A 21,305-nucleotide genomic window follows, 5' to 3' on the forward strand; every position below is an offset into this window, starting at 1 on the left:
CTTTTTATACTGTGTTTTGGCGTCACTCCAAATGCTGTAATAATACGTGTGGTTTCTTGTGGACATATCTAGATATTTGCCTTACGGTTCAAAATCCTTGTTAACTGTGAGCGTCCTGCAATACAGTGAAGATATGTAACGATAAGGAGATTGAGGCTTCGTGAACCTGCTTCTCGAGCCATCATGCCCTGTCAAAGATTGACGGATTCAAACCAATCAAATCTGTCCGCCAAAGCGAAGCGGTTTGATTGGCTGCCCGTGATAAAGTACTGGGTAATTCAAGCACGTTCCTGTAGCCTCGTTCGCCTGTAGTCCCGGGAATGTAGGTTGAGCTGAAATAAGACCACCATTGATGTAGAATGTATGTGTTTAGAGGTATTGGGATTTGCCGTAAGATTGTCAGGTTTTTTAAAGGACTTTTCGTCTTTGCTGTGATTTGTGGTGCTGCGGAGACAGACTCAAAGTGAACGTCCTGCCCCCCGGTCCTTAGATCATCAGGGAACGCGACTAACCGCCGCGATTAGAATCTTTATATTCACTCACAATTTCTTCGTGGTTTTGTCAGAAAAAAATAGTTTCTAGCTTCAGTTAAAGGGACGATTAACTTCAAAATACTAAGAATGCCCCATTACACTTACACCCTTCCAAACAGGTTGAAATTAATGATTTCTATTAGACCCAGCTAGTCTCACATATAGCCCACTCAATTGCATTGAAAACTAGTGCGGTTTAAAATATTCTTTACATTCAACAGCACGTAAAAGAGGTGTTCCGAGGTGTGAGGGCATCTAAACTAAATGTCTTTGAGGGCTGAAAAAAAGGTATCCATGTCGAACTGCGAGGACCTAGCTGACAGCAAAACTGCAAAAATGTTTTCGTCAGATTATTTTTTAAAATAAGAATGTATGTGTATTCATTTTCCAATAATATCCTCAAGTTGTGTTCAAGAAAAATGGGTATCACTGGCAAAAAATGTTATTTTCATATAACCTGGTAACGAGTATTTTTTTCAGCACATCATTTAATCACGAGAACTCACCAGCAGCTCTACCAGCACCCCGTCTCAAGGCACAAGGAACGGAAACCCTTTTTAAAGTATAAATGTTTTCACGATTTTTGTATATCTAGCTTGGTATTTTTATGTAACGTGACATTGCAGAATGGATGTAATATGATCATGTTTTAAGTGTGAAATAGTCCATGCTGGAGAAAATAATGCACATCAGAAGGACTATCTGAATTAATCGCGGAGGTTTAAATGTTTAACGGTCAGAATGTCTGTTATTTCACGTCTCGGCTGTCTTCGTTTATCAGGAGAGAGTCGGGGCACAACATGGCATTTCTTTAAGGAAGCATTTGTTAGTATTATGTTTTTTATTCTGATGTAAATTTAAGGAAGTAATACTATGCAAATTGTTACCTCAATTTTTAGAGAAATTTACCTCAATAAAATATTTTTTCATTTTTTTAAAGCACGACTCCTTTTATTTTGTTATTGCTGTTTATTATTAATGTGCATGCTTGAATGGAATAGTTTCTCAGCTTTCCAATGTCGCGTGTATAACATGCCATCCCACACTTTAGCGGTAATGTAACGGGTGGTCATACCGTTTTCACTGGTGTTTTAGCATGTCAGAACAGAATTATTCAATTTAAGGCAGATGACAATGTGGGATAGGTATTGCCGAAACTGCGCTGAAATTCTGTCTGCCCATATAGGTTTTTAGATCTTAACAAGTACAAACAGTTCGGCTGCTCGCTTTTGATAACTCTCCTACAAGCACTAAGATCCTCTTACAACGGCATGTTGAAGTAAACATCTTCCGTTTTACAGGCGCCAGTGTATTAAAATTCACGGCGTGTTGACATATGACAATCCAGGGATTGCGAAATGTTGGGAGTGGTTGGTATAGACTATGGTCTGCGTGTTTAGTGTTCTCGCTTCGTAGTAACTGTAACATGGGGAATCCCAGAACTGTGTGCGTCAAATTATGAATGTCCTAAAGCAGCTTTACGAATCTACGGAAGGGCTACACAAATTTATGAAGCCCTAGATAACTATAACTATATGAGAAACACCTCACTCGTGGATCTCTCGTCCTTTTGGATGCAGGCCAGGCTGCGTGAAGACAAAGAAATATGTAGTCGTCTTACTCACGCTCCCGCCAAACACACGGTCTCTCTCACACACTCATCTACATATTACTACCTAGCTGAGTGCTGAAAAAACAATCATTCCTTCTCAAGTTACCTAACAAAAATATTCATATGGTGCACTCTGTGTGGACTGACACATGACATCACAAACTGATGAGGTAACAAAAAAGAAATAACTGACTTAACAATAGGCAAGCACAGCCTCTTCATACATCTGTAAGCAGTGACCAGGTGAATACAGTTCATATATGACTGTCCTGGAAAAAAACAATCCTCCAAAAAACTTTTCAGAAAAAAAATGGATGTTTGTACAAACTCAAACTAGTTCTGAAGGGTGCCCTCATACTACTCACTAACGACATCAAAGTGCTATGATGATGCAGCGTATGATGCAAAAGTAAAAAAGTTACCAAGTTTTTCTCAGGACACCACTCCCTCTTCACCCCATATTTGAAAGGAACAGTTTGACTGCAACTTCCAAAAAAAAAAAAAAAAAAGAAACAGGCCAAGTTTCATATATATATATTGTTTTTACATACAAAACCTTTTCAGGGAGTCCTAACTGAAATATTACATTAGGCATTGAAGTTAGAGGCAGCCATTTAAAATATATTTACTGACGTATCAAGGAAATATAAACGCTGTACGAGAAGAGCGAAAGGCTCTCCACTCTGCAGTGAAAGCCAAACATACAGCTTTAATACACTGGGATTGTACAGTCGCACCCTCGGCAAAGGGCAGGTTTTGCATCACTGTTACAAATTCTCAGAATGTAGGACAGCACATTAAAAGAATCAACAAAATTATACCTTTGTATTCATTATGATGTCCTGTTACTTTTGATGACAGAAAACACATGGCAGATGTGGCACTGGCCCCAGACCCGCTCCCCCGCTCTAGCAAAATGAGGAAAAAGGTTTATTATGTGGCAGCAAAGCAAAGAGTAACTCTGCTGCTGCTCTCTGCCAAAGCAAGAAATGAGGGGAAAGTAAGCTCTGCTGATTATTCAGCTCTTCCATTGTGTGTGTGTGTGTGTGTGAATGTGTTAATCTGCATGCATCCATATGTATGGGTGTTTGAATGGGTATGTATGTGTAAGTTTATGTGTATGTATGTCAGTATAAGTATGTGTGAGTGTATATGCGTGTATCCAAGCGTGTGTATGTATGCGAGTGTGTATGTATGTGTATGCACCAACATGTTAGCGTGTGTGTGTGCGCGCATGCGCACACGTGTGTCGGGGCACTCAGTAGTCATCGCCCCGGCTCACCACCTCCTTGCAGGTGGGCCGCAGCAGAATGGTGTGCTCAAACTGCGCGGTGTAGGAGCCCTTGGCGTCGCACAGCGGGGGGTAGGGGTCCACGATGCCCAGGTCGCACAGGTTCTTCAGCGCCATCAGGTACTTGCTCTCCCCGAGGCGGTCCAGCCAGCGCCGGCAGAAGGCCAGTGTGCCGAAGTTCTCGTTCACCACATTCAGCAGGTGCTTTGCCCTTGGGAGTCTGCGGATGCCAAGGGTGGGGGGGGGGGGGGGGGGGTCGTTTTAAAACAACCACAGGACAGGAAATACTGCACTTCACGCATTACCCAGATTTAGTGTCAGTCCAAGTGTTTGAACAGAGACCTACTGCAAGATCTAGACTGCAAATACAATCAAAAGGTTACAAATTGATAACATAAAAAATTGTAACCTATTTAAGTATCTCTGGTTAAAGTAGCTCTGGAGGCTGTTGGCCTGCTCGGCGTAACACTATAAAGAAGGGGTGGGGGGGGGCTACCTGATGGGCACGTGGCCGACATCGAAGTTCTTCATGTAGTGTGAGCACTCCATGTCATCGTGGACCACTCCCTTTCCTGTGCTGCCGAATGTCTCAATGGCGTAGACCTCTCCTTCCTGCGAGAGGGGAAAAGTCTCAGTCACGCACCCCTGCTGCCTGTACCTGGGGCCGTTCCTCCAATCCTCTGAACTCGCAGGCATCATCTCAGCCCCAGCTCCAGGGAAGCGCTCTGTTCTCATTCCAATTCCACAACCCCCCAGAAGCCATCAAATTTTGCTGCTGTTTGCAACTGACAACCAGTGGCCCAGGGAGCAAAACTGTTACTTGGTACAAGACTTCTGACACCTGCTGCATTACAAATGACATACCCTATGACTAAATCAATCAATCAGCCAATCGATCAAATGTTATTTGTTACAGTGCATTTTTAAAATCAAAACTGTCAAAGCTCTGCACACAGAGCATAGTACATTTCCAGGGGGAATTACAAAAACACAGAAAACCCAGGGTCATTGGGGGGGGGGGAGGGGAGCAGTTGGGAAAATTATATCCTGATCCCAGGCAAAGGTGGACAATATATTTCTGACTGCAGCATGAAACATTCTGAACACTGTGTAAGTACACTTTTTAGTCAGGCTAAATGCCTGTCTGTTCATGGTTTCTGCTGTTACAGAAACTCACTGTACACGCAGATTCAGTCCTAAGGACTGGACTGAGAGGAAAGTCCGAGAATCAGTTTCAGCCATGTACGCACAAGTTTAAAGCGGAGTTTTAAAGACACCATATCTGGGGGCGCCAGTGTCTGCGTGGAGGGTGTGAGGCAAGAGGCGCGGCCGCCGCGTTCCTACACTCCGCCGATGACTCAGTGGCCCTGCCTGGTACAGGCCATGTGTGGCGGGTGCCGATAGCGGCGTGTCACCTTAGCGCCGCTGATAATCCGTCACCGGCCGGCGCCACGGCACTCACTTATCACAGAGTGAGTAATGGCCTGCTTGGGCTACCCTTTCAAAGCTTTCCACAACTGCCTCCTCAGCATCTTATTCGAGCGTGACACTTTCCTAAAACAGACAGGTTTTTGAGCTTTGGCAACCGTGAATAGGTTTTACCCTTAAAAAAGCACAAACTCCATCTGAATACTCCAGTTTTAACCCTGTAAACAGCAATCGCCTGCTCTCATTCCGAAGCAAGGTCTGATCAGCTTGGAGTTGGCAAGAAGATCGACCCTGGACTGCAATTACAGCTTGGAAACCTATCTGACGATATTGGCAATGTCATTAAAGGTGTAATTAAAACACTGAGTAGGGTGACTGTGTACATAGTGTAGCTATATATCTGCAGTTTCATCTTTTTTTTGGTCAGACCACAGACCAGAAATTTCTGAAATGGGAGTTGGCTGGGGGGAATCAAAGGACATGAAGTGGTGTCTGATGTCACATTTTGCTTTTTTCTTAAACATTTGTAGATGTTTACAATCCACCAACAGCAGCAAGTGCTCAGTATGAGCTCTTAACCCCTCACTGCAACCTTGTGGTCATGGGTTCAGATCCCAGGTCAGAATCAACTGTTGTAGCTCTGAGCCAACCCTAGGGTCGCTTTCATATAATGCAGGTAAATCATCCCAGATGAACGAGGGAGTCTGGGCCTCCCATCTACACTCTCTGGGAAGGGGCCTACCTCCATTCTTGTGGCCTCGCCGCCCTTGACAATTGGAACAGTCTTTCCAGCGTGTATCCTGTACTGCCCGATGGAGTGGCCATTCAGGTTCCTGATTGGCTTCACTGAAAAGAGTAGAGATAACCCGCAAAAAATGTGAAAGCTGGCACAACAGTTGAAAGCGCGTATAACTTATAACACTGCGTATTCCTCTTGAAGTACAGAATCCTCTCTCGAGGTAATGAGTGACACTGTGCAAGTATATATTTTACTAGTGGTGTAACGGACCGTAGCTGATCTGTGATCCGTACGGATCCTCCCCACAGTTCTGCACGCATGTGAACCGCAGATTAATTACAAAGTTTAACCATAATAGTGTGAAATACATTTTTACTGCCGCTGTTACTTTTTAATGTAACAATTCCCTAAATCTCGATGCAGAGTTGCAGTGAAAAGATACAAGCACCATTTTAAAAACCAGCAATCTTACTAAGCAAAAACGTTGCGAAGACGAAGGCTGCATCTGAAATCATTCACTTGTTCACTCACTCACTATTCACAGTCATACAATAAATTAATAATTTTCTGGATATAGTTTTATGTTTGCAAGTTTATTCAAACATTTGTATGAGCATCTTTGTGTCTAACTGTGCCAGCTAGCTAAATAAGTGACTAGCTAGTTGCAACCGACACTAACCTGCTAGCTAGATAATACCGCTACCTATCTAGCTATCACTAGCTAACCTAATGAAAGAACTAGCACCCAGCTTCATCCGTTCAAATTAGTTGAAACTAACGTTAGCTAGCTAGCTGGCAGTTAAGTCCAACAATTAAATGTAAAATGTATATATATGCACTATATAGTGAATAGGGAGTGATTTCGGACACAGCCGAAGAACAGCAGAAAAAGCGCTAATATTGCACTTTAATTTAACAACTGAGTATCAAATGTTTTAAGATTTTATTTAAACATAATATATTTGGACATCTTGAATGTTGTTTTCATTTAAGATCATGAGCAAAAGTTCCTTGCTTTAAGTGTTCTTTAAGTTCTTTAAGTAATAAATGGAAAGCAAAGTTATATTTGTCTCCCCCCCTTTTCTTTTTGCTGATCTGAAAAATGATCCAATCCATGACTCAAAAACCGTGATACGATCCGTACCATGAGCTTTGTGATCCGTTACACCCCTACATTATACACACCATTAATCTCCTCACATCTTTGCTGTAGAGATGCTGTAAAATGATGTCACTTTTATGATAAAGACAACTGTTTTTATCAAAGCAGCATTATACTTAAACAATTGCAATCATATTTTATAATCATCTACAATATTCTTCATCTTTAAACCAACGTGTCATTTTCAGACTGATGTTCATGTTAGGATATTTATGATGACATCACTATCAGCAAAAAATGACATCACAATCACTTCACAGATTCAGAATAATAAGCCTGTGTTCTTCATTTCTCTTGATGATGGAATAAAGAAAAAAAGGAATTGGGCTCAGTCTATGTGTGGCAACACACTGGGAATGATGGGAGATGAAGGCCAGAGCTTTTTAAATGTACACCAAAATGGCTGGACTGGCTCTGGACAAAATGTCCCATTAGCCCCTGCACATACAGAAAGATATGCCCTGCAAGATCCTCCATTCAATACCTTGGTATGTCTTCCCGTCCAGTTCAACTTCATAGGACTCCATCACTTCCTGTATCGATTCGCCAACATCACATAGGCGGACGTCAATTCCAGCACACTATTGGGGGAAAAATGATCAAGAACTCCATTAAACAGTCATTACAATAAAACATACAAAAACAAGTTAGAGCTGTGATATCATACAATAGGTTGAATGCTGAAAGACCTGGAGGAGGATCTCAATGTTAAAAATCAAAATTGTCCAACTTAAACATACAACACTGCAACAATCATGAAGAAATCAGCATGTTTCAGGAAAGAGCAGAGAAAACACTGTCTTTCTGGTGCTGGGCTAAAATGACAGCATAATTTTAAATTATAATCTCACCCTTGTTTAGTTTAGTGAACAAACCGATAACAGATGACTAACCTTGATTCCAGTGTTAGTAGCATCTTTCACAGCTTCTAGCAGCTTGTTGTACTTTGGATTGAAGGTGACAGTAAAGGCACAGTCAATGATCCGCCCTGCAAAAGCAACCACGCCCCACTGTGAGCACAAATAACCTGGACATAACCCAAAAGCATCAGTATTGCTCGGTCCAGTATATCATTTACATTTATTTAGCAGACACTTTTATCCAAAGCGACTTACAAAAGAGCATACAGTAAGTATAGCGACGGTGTAAGTATAGCGACGGTGCGGGGACAGGATGTGTACAGTTCCACAATGAGACAGTTCTCAGCTGAGAGCAAGGTCTGTTTGAGGACACAGTACTATCAGATTTGTACAACTACAGCATATAGGGCGTATCAGCGAAATAGTCTGACAAACAGATCTGGTCTGACATATTGTCACTGCCACTGCAATCACAATAAAATGTCAATGCCAGTCAGAAAAGGTGAGGGATGCCCACTTGTTTTCTTTTCAACTCTCCACAGTTGGCCAACCTACTCTTTATAAGCCTGCTGTTGAAATATCTTCACTGATCAATGCCCAATTCTGACTCAGCTAGAGTGCTTTTAAAAGAAAATAAACTTAGGGAGTACTCACACTAGGCCTGGTTGCCTTGTACCGTGCCCGAGCACGATTATCCCCCCTCCCCACTTCCTCCCTGGCCTGCGCTCACATTGTGCTTAACGTTCCGGGCCCGAGCACGCTTACGTCATCACGATGTGATTTTTTGTGTTGAAGAAAAGTGTTCTCGCACAGCACAATGGAGTTCATGATTGTACTCATTTTGTGGCTTATTTGGAGTCGTATAAGAAGATTTTTACGGAGGCAGCTGACGTTTCAGTCATTATGCTGAGGGACAGACCACGCAATATTCTGTCAGATTGCAGTAGCCTAACCACAATAATGTTAGCTAATGTTAACCAGTTAGGGCTACTACTTGTGTGTGCGCTAGTGTCATCATTACAACATTAACCATCTTCTAATTACTACTTGGATAGTACACTTTTCAATTCATTCGAGAATATTTGGGTTAATAACGGGTCTGGTTCTCACCTTATTGACGAACATGAATTGTATTTGGTGAATAAAGCTCCAAATTCCTCCCTCAATGTCAGCTGCCTCCGTAAAAATCTTATAATACATGCAGCAAGATTAACTGAAAATCACTGCGTTGCATAATCGATGCTAACTGGCTGGGGAGCTAACGTTAGCTAGCGACAGATTTGACAAACATAGCTAGTTAGCCAACAGGCTACTTATCAAAACGATTGTTGAAGACTAGCTACTTAAACAGTTTGGCTGCTTCATTTGTGATACCCTGACTAAGCCCCCGACAACAGCAATGCTTACATCGCCACGTAAAGTATGGTTAGTTTTATTTCATTTGCTAGTAATCAAGCTAATGTGGGGATCCACACAGTTATTTTTAGGTATAGATCTACAGAACTAACCAATCAAAGATCATTTTGGAAGTAGCCAGCTTGTTATATTTAAGGTCAGCTAGCTAATCAAATGATGGTTTAAAGGATTTATTATGACTGGGAGTGTAACTAACAGATATCCAGCTAATTGTTGCTATAAAACATATATTTGCATATATTTGTTAAATGGGAGAGTCATATCATTAACGTCATGTTCGAGTTCCATGCTCGGGCACGGTTAGCGATCACACTGTGGACCGTGCCCGAGTCCAACTGAACTGTGCCCGAGCCCACCTCTTCAAGTGGACCTGTGTACTGTGTGATCACACTAGTCAAACGAGCTGGGGGGTCAAACGTGCTCGGGCATGGTACGGATCACCTAGTGTGAGTAAACCCTTAATTTCCCGTCAGCCCCTTTGGACAATGACAATCATGGTTGCCATCTTTCAGGGAACATCCTGAAAATCCCCTGATTTTAAAATTCCCCTGCTGACATTAAATGCTAGAAGCCCATGGAGAGTACCTCTGAACTCCCAACAACTTCAATGAGGGATGGGGGAAAAAAAAAAAAGAAGAGTCTTGACGTGGTACAAAGGACTGACCGTTGATGTGCGTCCCGAAGTCGATCTTGCAGACGTCGTCATACTGCAGCACGGTGGGGTCGCCTGCGTTGGGGGTGTAGTGGGCGGCACAGTTGTTGAGGGAGCAGCCCGTGGGGAAGGCCAGGCCCGCGTTCAGTCCATTCTCCTTGATCAGCTTCCTGGAGCAGTCCTCCAGCTTCTCACTGCCAGGTGCACCACCGTGAGGAAGAGAAAACCCCTAAGACTACAGTTCGCACTTCCATTCATTTTGACAGAGTAAAAAAAATACAAACTCAAAAGCTTCAGTACGCAACTGCACAGTTGTATGGTGTGTAATGGATGATGGTTTTGGTTGCTGAACTCCTCCTGATCGTACTGAAGAGAACGATGAGGAAGAGTAAGACAGGCAGGTAGTATGCAAATACATTCAGTAGAGAGGGTAATGGTATTTACATTTATTCATTTAGAAGACGCTTTTATCCAAAGCGACTTACATAGGTTACAGTTCTTTACAATGTTATCCATTTATACAGCTGGATATTTACTGAGGCAATTGTGGGTTAAGTACCTTGCCCAAGGGTACAGCAGCAGTGTCCCAGCGGGGATCGAACCGGCAACCTTTCGGTTACGAGTCCTGCTCCTTAACCACTATGCTACACTGCCACCATCTTGGTATGTAGGTGATAATGAGTCTAGAGGGGTCTATGCTTCCTCTTACTGCGATCTGAATGCAAAAAGAGGATGACCGGGACAGGACTGATGATAATGATTGTGGCAGAAAATCTTTCTTTCAGGACTAAGTGTAATGTTTCAGCCGTATCAGATAAATGTGTTAGTGTTAGGGGTAGATGAAGACCTAGGCACAGCTTATCATTGACAGTAGCTTCTTAAATAATCAACACTGTAGGTATGCAGCCTTCCCTCACTTCGCCATAGCTGCGCATCTCAACTCAGCACCTCAAGCCAGAACGCTCACAGAGCGCAAACGCGCCGAAGGTCTCACCAGATTTCAATCATGGTCATGCCGGGCTTGATCCAACTCATGACGTACTGCCGGACCTGCCGATGCGCCTCGGCGGCCTGCCGGAAGTCGTTCCACACCTCCTCGCTGGCCTTGTCCAGCACACGCTTCTCCTCACTGGTGGTGCGCCATGCCGCACTCTTCCTGCAAGGTAAGGGGGGGACACGGAAACACATTCAACTCCGCCCCTCACTGGTGGGGTGAGTTTTCCCTTCCTCAGGGCGCTGGATGCATGATGGCATATTGACAGAACCTGGATTTCTCTTGTATAACACACGCTAATTCAGTAGCACTTAACCTAGTTCACACAGGTGGCTTGTGTTCCGTTTCAGAATAAAGCTGGAGCAGTCAGTACAAGCGTTCCAACCACTGCGTTTCACAGGGCTGCTGTATGGAGGAAAGGTTACCACCTTGGACTAACAAACCAAGCACCGCAGGTTCAAATCCTCTAAAGGGCACAGCCCGAAAGCACAGGTGCATCACGTGACCACGTCATGTAAAGGCTCAGACCCGTGCATGGGTAACACGCAGCACATGTAAGCCTCCATCTGTAGTCCTGGAGGAACAGGGATGCTTTCATAAAACACTGCAATGCTGTGACATCTTGTGCTTCTCTCACCCATCCTGAGTGATGGGGTACTCGCATTCTTGGCCCTTCGGGAAGACACCGCTGGGGTACAGCTCACAAATGGGGACAGAGGGCGGGTCTGTCTGCACTTTGGCTTTATAAAGAGAGGGGAGGGGGAGAGAGGGAGGATAAGGTTTTAGTTGAGTGTGTGTGCCTGCATCTTCAGCATGAATCTCTCACCTTCAGAATCAATGCAGTCAGTTACATATCTACCACTCTGACATACCACTAGGACAGAAATTTAGCATCTGCTAAAGTTAAAATGGACACGAGCTGATCTGTAATTTACACAGTGACAAACTGAACATGTAAACCTCTGGTGTATCAGTCCTAAACCTGTTTCGTAAAACAATCTTTTGTAATCCCTCACAAGCAAACAAACGGAACAGACAACATGATAGAGCAACATACGTCCTTTCTTCTTCTTTTTCTTCTTCTTCTTCTTCCCCGCTGCACCTTCCCCTTCCTCTCCATCTGTGGGAACAAACCACCTTTCCCTCAGTCTGTGGTTAAATAACAAATGCTTGACAATAAGCATAAACTCGGCCAGCTTCATAAAAACTGTAGTGTTGAAACATACAACAATTAACACTAAACTCTGACTCCTTTCCCCCACTGTTTTACGATCAAAGGGCCAGACACATACTGACATGATATGCAACAGCTAGAAACACAGGTTAGAGGACACTGCGGTCGTAACCTTGTTGCCTCGCCCGCTTCATTACTGACTGAGCTAGCTAACGAGCAAAATTTCACTGCTGTGACACTGCTGCAAGATCAATGCGCTATAATGTTACAGGGGCATGATACCAGATTGCACCTTGGTTCAGACTAGGTAAGAACATCCGCCAGATTTGGGAATGACATGGTTTTGATGGTAGTGATGATGATGACGATGATGATCAAGGCTGGTAGGTGGGGGGGGGGGGTACTCACCGTCCTCTCCATCCTCCTCCTTTTCCTTGTCCTCTAGGGCTTGCTTCTCTAGCTGTTTCGTCACATCGCCAACCCCCTCAGCACCACCCACCCCCTCTGTCCCATTGGTAGCAGCTGCAGGAGAACACAGGGCACGCGCCCTCAGGTCAGGTTATTTAACAGCACGTATGCATCCCTCAGACGCTCCCCTCAGCAAAATGCATCAACTGCAACATCTAATTCTAACCTGTGAACAGCTGACACATGAAGGGATAGAATAGCAAGGAACATGCCCAGGTGGGCTTTCCGTGGGTGCTGAGGCAAGCTATGCTGGTCCAAGTTACAGGAAAGAACAGAAGAAACCCTGGGCAGCATTCGATTGGAGTTTGTATGTAATGCGAGTTGGTGTCATATTGTTACCATTGTTCTGAGAGGCTGGGCTGCTCTTGAAAATGATAATGTATTGACTTGAACTGATTTTTGCTTGTGAGTAACTTGGCCATTTTGTCCCTTTAAGTAATCTTTTTTTAGATATGCCTCTTGTGGATACGCCTTTCTGATGTTTATCTTAAGTTTTAAAATAATATGTAGATGAAGTCGTGTAGAGAGCAACTGAAGTGTATACAAATATGCATACACGTGGTTTTTTCAATTGTCTTCAAAATTGTGTGTTCATGTAGGTAAACTGGTACACAGATAAACATTTATAAGTCGTCAGACCTCACGATCATAGTGGTTATTTACGTAACAAAAAGGACCCAACGCTCTGTGCTGTAGAGGCAAATCCTTGGCAATGATGACAGAATTACGGACTGTAGGCTGCATTTTTGACAATTTTCCAGGTAGTCGGTACAAAAAAAAACGGTTAGGGGGGCCACCTGGTTATTGTTTTCATAGGTAGCGAAAACCATGGGAAGGGAAGGATTGACATTATTCTGGAAGCTGTTCAAATCTGTTACACAACACAAAGTTTACTCTAACAGGAAAAAAACAACCTAGAAAGAGATCTGCATCATTTGCGTCGGTCCATGTTACGCTCCTCATAAGATCCACGCACCAAAAAACAAAGATAGTTTGCTTTTGTTTCCGTCCCTTTAGTTTTAGGTTAAAGTCAATTGTACAGAGATTACTCGTACAAAGGAATTAAACCCTTAAGAAACTTTCATCACTAGAGCAAAGGAACAAACACACAAGCGACCCAATGCACTGGTTGCAAACCGCGTGTTGTTTGTTTTGATAACGCCACTAGCTGCGCATTTCTGACTTCACGCACTCATTTCCTTCAAACAACAAACAACAGTATAGTTAGCCCGACTAGCTAGCTAGCCAGCTAGCTGGTGTGGTGTTCTCTCAAGCGCATGATTAAATAACCAGCGCCGGCATGCTAACTTTCATAAAACATAACAGAGCAAATTAGCTGCTAAGAGTAACTTAGTAGCAAAACACCGATTGTTCGTAAACTATTTATTAAGTTTCAAATGTTCATCGTCCTTACGTAATATAGCTAGCCAGTTAACATTCCTCCACATATTATGACACAGGAAAACTTTGAGAGAGAAATCCACCGAACCGAGAGGAAAATGAGCTAGCTGGCTGGCTCGCTAGTCCCTGTGCCGCACTTCGCACAAATCAACTCTTTCTGTTTTTCGCACCACATCGAGCGCTTCTCTGCAACAGCAGAGCTGCGCAACGCGAAGCGCCGCAAGTACGAGGCGCATTCCGTGTGGCCTGTCTCCGCAGCGCTCTTCCAGCATGGCCCGACAGCAGTGCAGCTTTCTTACCGGAGGCCGCAGCTTTGCCCTTCTTCTTCTTTTTCTTCTTCTTCTTGGCCGCCTCTTCGGAGGGGTCTGCCTCGTCTCTCTCTTCGAGATCCACCTCCCCGTTCAGGATCGCCTCCTGCTCGGGTTTGCACTCCGGCTGCGACTGCAGTAGCACATCCGCCATGATCGCATACTCCGGTAGGAAAGAAAACGCAGTGGCTGCTGGGAGGCAACATCGGGCCAAGTCTTTAAACGCGCCGAATCAGCTCTGAGGTAACGCCACCAGCAACGGCGAACGCAGACAAAAGTAGATGCGATGCGGACAAAAGGGGAATTCGACGTGAACCGAATGACAGACAAGTATCCCTACAAAAATGCATCTCTTATGCATTTTGTGACAAATAAGTCATATAGGACCAAAAGTTCTTGGTAATGCATTACTTAGCAGGTGCTGGTAAAATAATTGTTTAACAGAGCCTGCTTTTGGAAGACATGAATGGTTTTATAGTGGTCCCCTGCCAGAATGTGCAGAATCTGCAAAGATGACTTTTGATAAGAAGCTCACCATCACAGCAGACATGAATCACGAACCCAGTCCTGCTGGTTATCCTTCAGTAAAACTAACAGTCTCAGTCTTCCTACCTACAGTGCTCAACATAGCTCCTGGTCCAGGTCCTTTGCCTGTCTTTCTGCCATAAGACAACCTCAGCATATTCAGACTGGTCTGCTTCTAGACTGTTTCACAGTCTCCTGAAATATGTCTCAGGCTTTGGGCTTTGCTAACCTTGACATCTCTGGTTTGCCCTTGGTCCTTGCTGATTACTGCTACTAGCGTACCATTCAGACAAGGGCACAATGTCTCCCTAGCAATAGTTCATCGTCAGACCTAACACCCTTGCACAAACTCTCTGCTCAGTAACCCACTGGTCACCTGGCTTTTCCTGCATAGCCTGCCCTGCTGATGTCAAGTGTCATGACAGCTCCATTTGTAAACAGTCATGTGGTCCAAATTTACTGCCCTGAGTGGGTGCAGTGCTATTCACACTGTCTGATTGGTTATCATCTTGTTAGTTACACGCACCTCTGGGTGAGGCTGAAGCACAAGGAAATGATGCTATTGGGATTTCATGGAGAGGTTGTGCTATCAAAGATAAGCAAAGGCCAGGGGCTGGATCATTAACTGTATCAGAAAACTGAAACTGAAGGACTCCTCTCAGATTGAGAAGTAAGCGTGCTCTTCTACATGTGTGTTTCTCAGGCTGACCAGGTATGGTCCTTTGTGCTAACACTATACAAGCTCATCTTTTTTTCCTTGTAGCCCTCTAGTGGTGGACTTAACTAACTTCAGCCTTAAGAACTGTAAAATCACTTATGGCTTAGGCTACTGTCTTCCGACACTGAGCTAAGTACTTACGTGATCACATACATAGATATTCTTACATGTGACACAGATACATGTGGGAACAGCTCACTCAAAGTTTCACCTGTGCCATCATGTGAGGCACCTTTCCTATCTGATCAGATTTCTCTCACCACAGTGTCACTGGGCTTTAGCCTGCTGAAGAATAGAACTCCCATAATGCCTTACAGCATGGTACGAAATACGAGGGTCTCGGGGGGTCCGAGACCCCTCGATTGACACTTGAGACCCCCTGAAAGTCTCAACAGTAAAATTTTGAGGGATCTCTGGAAAAATCTTTTAAAAATTATTTGTCACTTGCAGTTGTCACTAAAAATGTCTTTTAACCCTTAAAGAGCGACAGACGCAGCCTGCGTCCAAATTCACATCTCTTCTTCTTGGCTGAATTGCTCACGAAGTATTCATCGCTAACGACGCTAGTAGCTTGTCTTGCAAGAAACATTCCTCGGTTGCGAGAAAAATAATTTTGAATGTACATCAAATTTAATCATTTAATCATCTGCATACAGCTCTGCGACCATCTCCACACCAATTACTCTTGTTTGAATTACTCATGAACTTGTCATTGCATAGATATGGAACACATATCACAAGAAAGAGCGGAACCGGAGTTTTGTAATGATGCTAGTCACATATTTAAGAACATAAGAATATATTATGACGAGAACAGGCCATTTGGCCCAACTGAGCTCGCCATTTCTTAATTTAAGAGTATTCAAAACTGCATCAAATCTAGACTTGAACACAGCAAGGGTCTCTGCCTCAACTACATGACCTGGCAACCTATTCCATGTATTGATAACGCTTTGTGTAAAATAATATTTCCTTATATCAGTGTGGAACTTACTCTTAACTAGTTTATGTCCTCTTGTTTTACAGACTGAACTCACCCTAAAAAATATATTATAGTTAACCTTATTGAGTCCTTTATCAATTTAAAAACCTCAATTAAATCACCCCTAAGCCTCCTCTCGCTTAGTCTAAATAGGTTGAGTAACTTGAGTCTTTCCTTGTACCTTTTATATTTCATGCCAGGAACTAATTTAGTTGCCCTTCTTTGAACCTTTTCAAGAACTTTGATATCTTTTTTATAGTGCGGTGCCCAGAACTGCACACAGTATTCCAAGTGAGGTATGACTAAGGCATTGTATAATTTCAATATAACCTCTTTAGATTTATACTCAATACTTTTGTCTATATATCCCAGCATCCTGTTGGCCTTTTTTACTGCTACAGCACACTGCCTAGATCCTGTTAAGATTAGGTCAACTATTACTCCCAAGTCTTTTTCAAATTGAGCACATTCTAGTTTTTTTCCACACATGAAGTAGTCTTGTCTAAGGTTCTTATTTCCCACATGCAAGACTTTTTAGATTTATCTAAATTGAATGTCATCTGCCAGGTATCTACCCACTTTTGGATGCTGTTTAGGTCTTCCTGTATTACCTTAGTTGATTCTATACTGTTGGCTAGACCCCCTAGTTTTGTATCATCTGCAAATTTTACTATTTTACTACTAACCTCTTCATCAAGATCATTTATGTATATAAGAAATAGCAAAGGTCCCAAAACCGATCCCTGCGGGACTCCACTTCGTACATGACCCTGCTCTGATACAATTCCTCCCACAGATACAGTCTGCTTTCTATTAGACAGCCAACTTTAAACCCATTCAGTGATAGCTCCTGTGATTCCTGCAGATTTCATTTTCAATATGAGCCTCTCGTGCAGAACTTTGTCAAATGCCTTTTGAAAGTCCAAATCGATAATATCATAAGCTTGGTTTAAGTCCAGACATGCTGCGGCTTCCTCAAAGAAGTCCGGGAGGTTTGTTAAGCACGACCTCCCTCTGTGAAAACCATGTTGGCTATAATTTAAGACACCATTTCGTTCCAGGAATAATTCCAAATTATACCTAATGATGGATTCCAGTGTTTTGCATGTGATACAAGTTAAGCTGACAGGCCTATAATTTCCTGGATCAGTCCAGTCTCCTTTCTTGTACATTTGTAAATACCGAAGTAATCACATTATGAAGACAGATCAAACTTTTGCAAAGTAATATCTTTACTAATTTCTTCACCTATTTTCACACTCCTGCTTCCTGGTTGAATAAGTCACAAAGCCCCTATCGCTTCACAACGTTCACAACGCTTCACAAAATAAACAGCAGAACTTACCCTTTCCGGTGATACTAATTGTTTCTCTGTGCGACTAAGCGTTGTCGAGTAATCACAGCAAATTTCTGCATTGTCTCCAACATAGGGCTGACTTTACATCCAACTTTGTATGAAAAATAAACACAAAATAATGTATTTGCTTTCCATTGCAATGATTCGAAAGTTGTGAAAAGACATGCACAGTTTTTCATAAAATAAAGCACATTGCATGGAAAACTTTATAATGAATAATCGTCATACACGGATCTATAAGTTTTGTATGTTTGTTTGTCTGTTACCCAAGTTGCCAGATCGTCTCGTCTGTGAAACACAATCTACACACACAATCTACACACTACATACAATTATTTATTTAGGCTACTTATTTATTTACCCCCCCCCCCCCCCCCCGAACCCCACGGAATTTTGAAACCTAAATGTTGGGACCCCCGATTGCCGCCGGGTATTTTGCACACTGCCTTGCTGTGGAGGTACAGTGTATATTCTATGCATTGACAAAACAGTCAGCTGCATGTGCTTCACACAGAAAGTTCTGTCTCTCCCGTTGTTGGAGCCAAATATATATTCATCCATCCAGCATATTCTGAGTGAACTTTTCACTTATAGAAAAAAGTACAGTTCTTACCATGGCATTGACTGAAGGTACAGTATATAGCTAGTTACTGTTGCCATGGTCCTTGGTCAATCCTTTGCTTCCCCTATTTGTTGTTCATGGCTCATTTTTTTCTTTGTTGTCAGAAACATCTGAAAGTTCACATTTCATAAAGTGAAACCACTGCAAGCTTCCTTTGCATGAGGGAGTAGAATCACCACTTTCTATACGCACACAGTAATACTCAGAATCTGGAGTCTATTTTGCCTGCATAATCACAGACATATATGAATTTACATGAGTTCCACAAACCCTTAGACAGACAGGTGTAGACAACCATCAGTGCATGCCATCTGTCAGAGATAAGTCCAGATATCTGGTTGTAACATATAATATCTGTGATGAGAATTTTGGCATTTTCCTGGGCAGTCAGCCAGTACATGAGTCCATTTAGCCCCTCAGTCCAGAAGAGTGTAACAGAGACCATATGCCCACACTGACTGTGCTCATCTAAAGAAGACTAAGCACTGTGAATTAAATGGTGACCACTCCAACATACTTTGCCACCATTACTTGCCACACACATGAATTTTTCAAACATGCTTTACCCTTACTGTCCATTAGGTGGCAGCTGTGCTAACTCAACCCGTGGGATGAAGTAGTCTCGTAGTACTGTTGGGCTCCATTGTAACGTTAGTGACATTCTTCTTGCAGAAGTTCATTTCTGTCCGGGATTTCTCACTTCTCAAAGTAGCAATTTAACACGTTTGAGACCGGAAGATTCTATTCTTTCCTGGAAGATACGGGTACAGAACAGTACACTCCTTAACTAACTTCATCCAGACAAACCAACTAGAGACCTGCCTCTACCCTCCAATGTAATCCCTGCTGTTGCAAAAGAACACCAATGCTTGATGACTGTCACTACATGCAGAGTGGACAGAATGCATTGTCATTCCTTCAGAGACATTTGAGCTGGAGAGGACTTACAGAAGCAGTTTAGAGAAACACTCAGTGAGCTGATGTATGCAAGAATCTACAGTGTGACTTCCTCATACTTCATCTCAAGGGGAATTGATTCTTTGGGAAATACAGAACCACTTAAAAGAGCAGGTTTTGGTGCTGCTTTGGTGCAATGCTCTCCTCTCACCAACAGGGGCAGCATTGTCCACATTGGACAATGCAACACAGCGCGTTAAATTTGCCATACTGGCATCTACCAGTTTGTGAGAAAATCCTTATCTGGGCACATGGGCTGAGATGAGATCAACAGATAAAACGACCTTGCATGATTCTCTATCCAAATGCCAGTTTTAAAAGCACTTAAAAGCATATGCAGGACGCTAGTGTGCCTGTTGAGTTTACAGCGATAACCATCACGCAATATACATATATTTTTAAAAACAAATGTTCAGCGACATCTAGTGGGTAAACTCTATTACAGCAGCACCCGACCCCCCCCCCCCCCCCCCCCCTTCCCGTCCTCAAATGCCAGGGCGGGTACGGAGGGGGTTCCCAGCACCTGTGTCCATCTCTGAGGATCTGGCTCAGCATCTTCCACAGAGTCCCCGCCGCCCCTCTGTTCAGCGCTGCGACCGGTGGAAGAAGAGGTGTGAACCCGTCCCGGCCACAGCTGGAGGCCACAGCATGGAATTTTTTTGGCAGGGTGCGAGGGCAGGCATAGATGGAGGACGCCAGGCCCCGCTTCCTCTGGCAGTGCCCGGCACACGCCCACATCAGCCCCCCCCCCCCCCCCCCCCCCCCCCGGCTTGCATTCCCACAGATTCTTGCGACCAGGGGGCAGAGGATGTCAGCGGCACGTCTTAAATCAACTTGAACGCGCTGTCCTGGGAGACCACAGAGACAGAACAATGGCTGTGGAAAATATTACCTCCCGTCACAGAGATTTGCACAAATCATAAAACATGTGAACCTCTGTGTTTCTATCTCGTGGTTTTTAAACTTGAAGTTACATTACTCCTCATTGGTTGCCTTCATCCATGTTTGTTCCCCAAGGCAAAAATAGCCATTTGACAAACAACCACAGCATGACTGTACATGACTGAAAATGCAGACCGTGTAAACTGTAATTGTCCGTGTTGGCATGTTTCTTGAAACATGTCTCTGAAACTTTCCTATTTCTTGTCACTAGAGGGCGTAACGTTATTGTAAAACGTGAATAACTACAAGGAGGAGAATGCAGTAAAAGGATCGACCATAAGAAATTTATGAAGTTTATAATCTTTTTATCTTTCATAATATTAGATATGCTGTGAAAGTACATTTAAATGTATCTTCTTGTCAAATTAAAGATACTGAACTAACGATTTGCTAAATTTGATAAAAATTTTTGATGGTGACCAAGTTTGACCTTAGTATACAGCATGTGATGTGCTATGTGTTTTTCCTGCGCACGTTTGTGCGTGTGTATGTATGTGTGTGTGTCTGTGTGTGCATGAGTGTATGCGTGTGTGTGAGTGAGTCTGTATGTACATGTGCTTATGTGTATGTGTGTCTGCGTGTATGTCTCTGTGTGTATGTGTTTATGTGTGCGTATCTGTGTTTGTGTGAGTATATCTGTATACAAGCTTGTATGTGTGTGTTACCTGTGCGCATGCCTGTGTGTGCATGTGTACTGTATGTGCAAGTATGTGTGTGTGTGTGTGTGTATGTGAGAGAGAGAGAGAGAGAGAGGGAGAGAGAGAGAGAGAGAGAGAGAGAGAGAGAGAGAGAGAGAGAGAGAGATCAGTGTTCCTCTACATGTCCTCACAGGAACACAGCCTGGTCACATGAGTGCAGATGTTTGCTGGACTCCAGTTTCCTGCCTGCGGGAGGATTTCCCTCCAGGAAGGTGGAAAGTGACTCCACTCCCAGGGGCCCCGCTCTGCCCACATTGTGTGAGAGGAGCATATCTGCCCCTGCTCTGATCTGACGGAGGGGAGTGAAATTGGGGAGGGGGTTACAAAATAAGATTATTACAAAAAAGGGGGACACACAATATTTCAGCTAGCTTGGGAGGAGAGGCATAGTATTTTGTTACTGTGGTTTTGACATGCACTGAGAAGCGGCAGAATTCTCTGTCGTGGACATGAAAGAACAGCTGTG

General features: G+C 43.4%; 1 protein-coding gene across 1 annotated transcript; it reads right to left on the bottom strand.

Moving 5' to 3' along the window:
- Positions 1-3,327: 3,327 nt before the first annotated feature.
- LOC118770259 (methionine aminopeptidase 2-like) lies at positions 3,328-14,209 on the bottom strand. Its single transcript, XM_036517824.1, has 11 exons — positions 14,030-14,209; positions 12,270-12,383; positions 11,745-11,807; positions 11,325-11,427; positions 10,688-10,849; positions 9,706-9,887; positions 7,659-7,753; positions 7,250-7,346; positions 5,607-5,710; positions 3,933-4,048; positions 3,328-3,656 (listed from the first exon to the last, which is right to left on the bottom strand). The coding sequence occupies exons 1-11, from the start codon at positions 14,190-14,192 to the stop codon at positions 3,404-3,406; spliced, it is 1,452 nt and encodes a 483-aa protein (XP_036373717.1). The 5' UTR covers positions 14,193-14,209; the 3' UTR covers positions 3,328-3,403.
- Between the last annotated feature and the right edge of the window lie 7,096 nt (positions 14,210-21,305).

This window comes from Megalops cyprinoides, chromosome 23 (genome assembly GCF_013368585.1).
Source record: "Megalops cyprinoides isolate fMegCyp1 chromosome 23, fMegCyp1.pri, whole genome shotgun sequence".
NCBI classification, from domain to species: Eukaryota; Metazoa; Chordata; class Actinopteri; order Elopiformes; family Megalopidae; genus Megalops; species Megalops cyprinoides.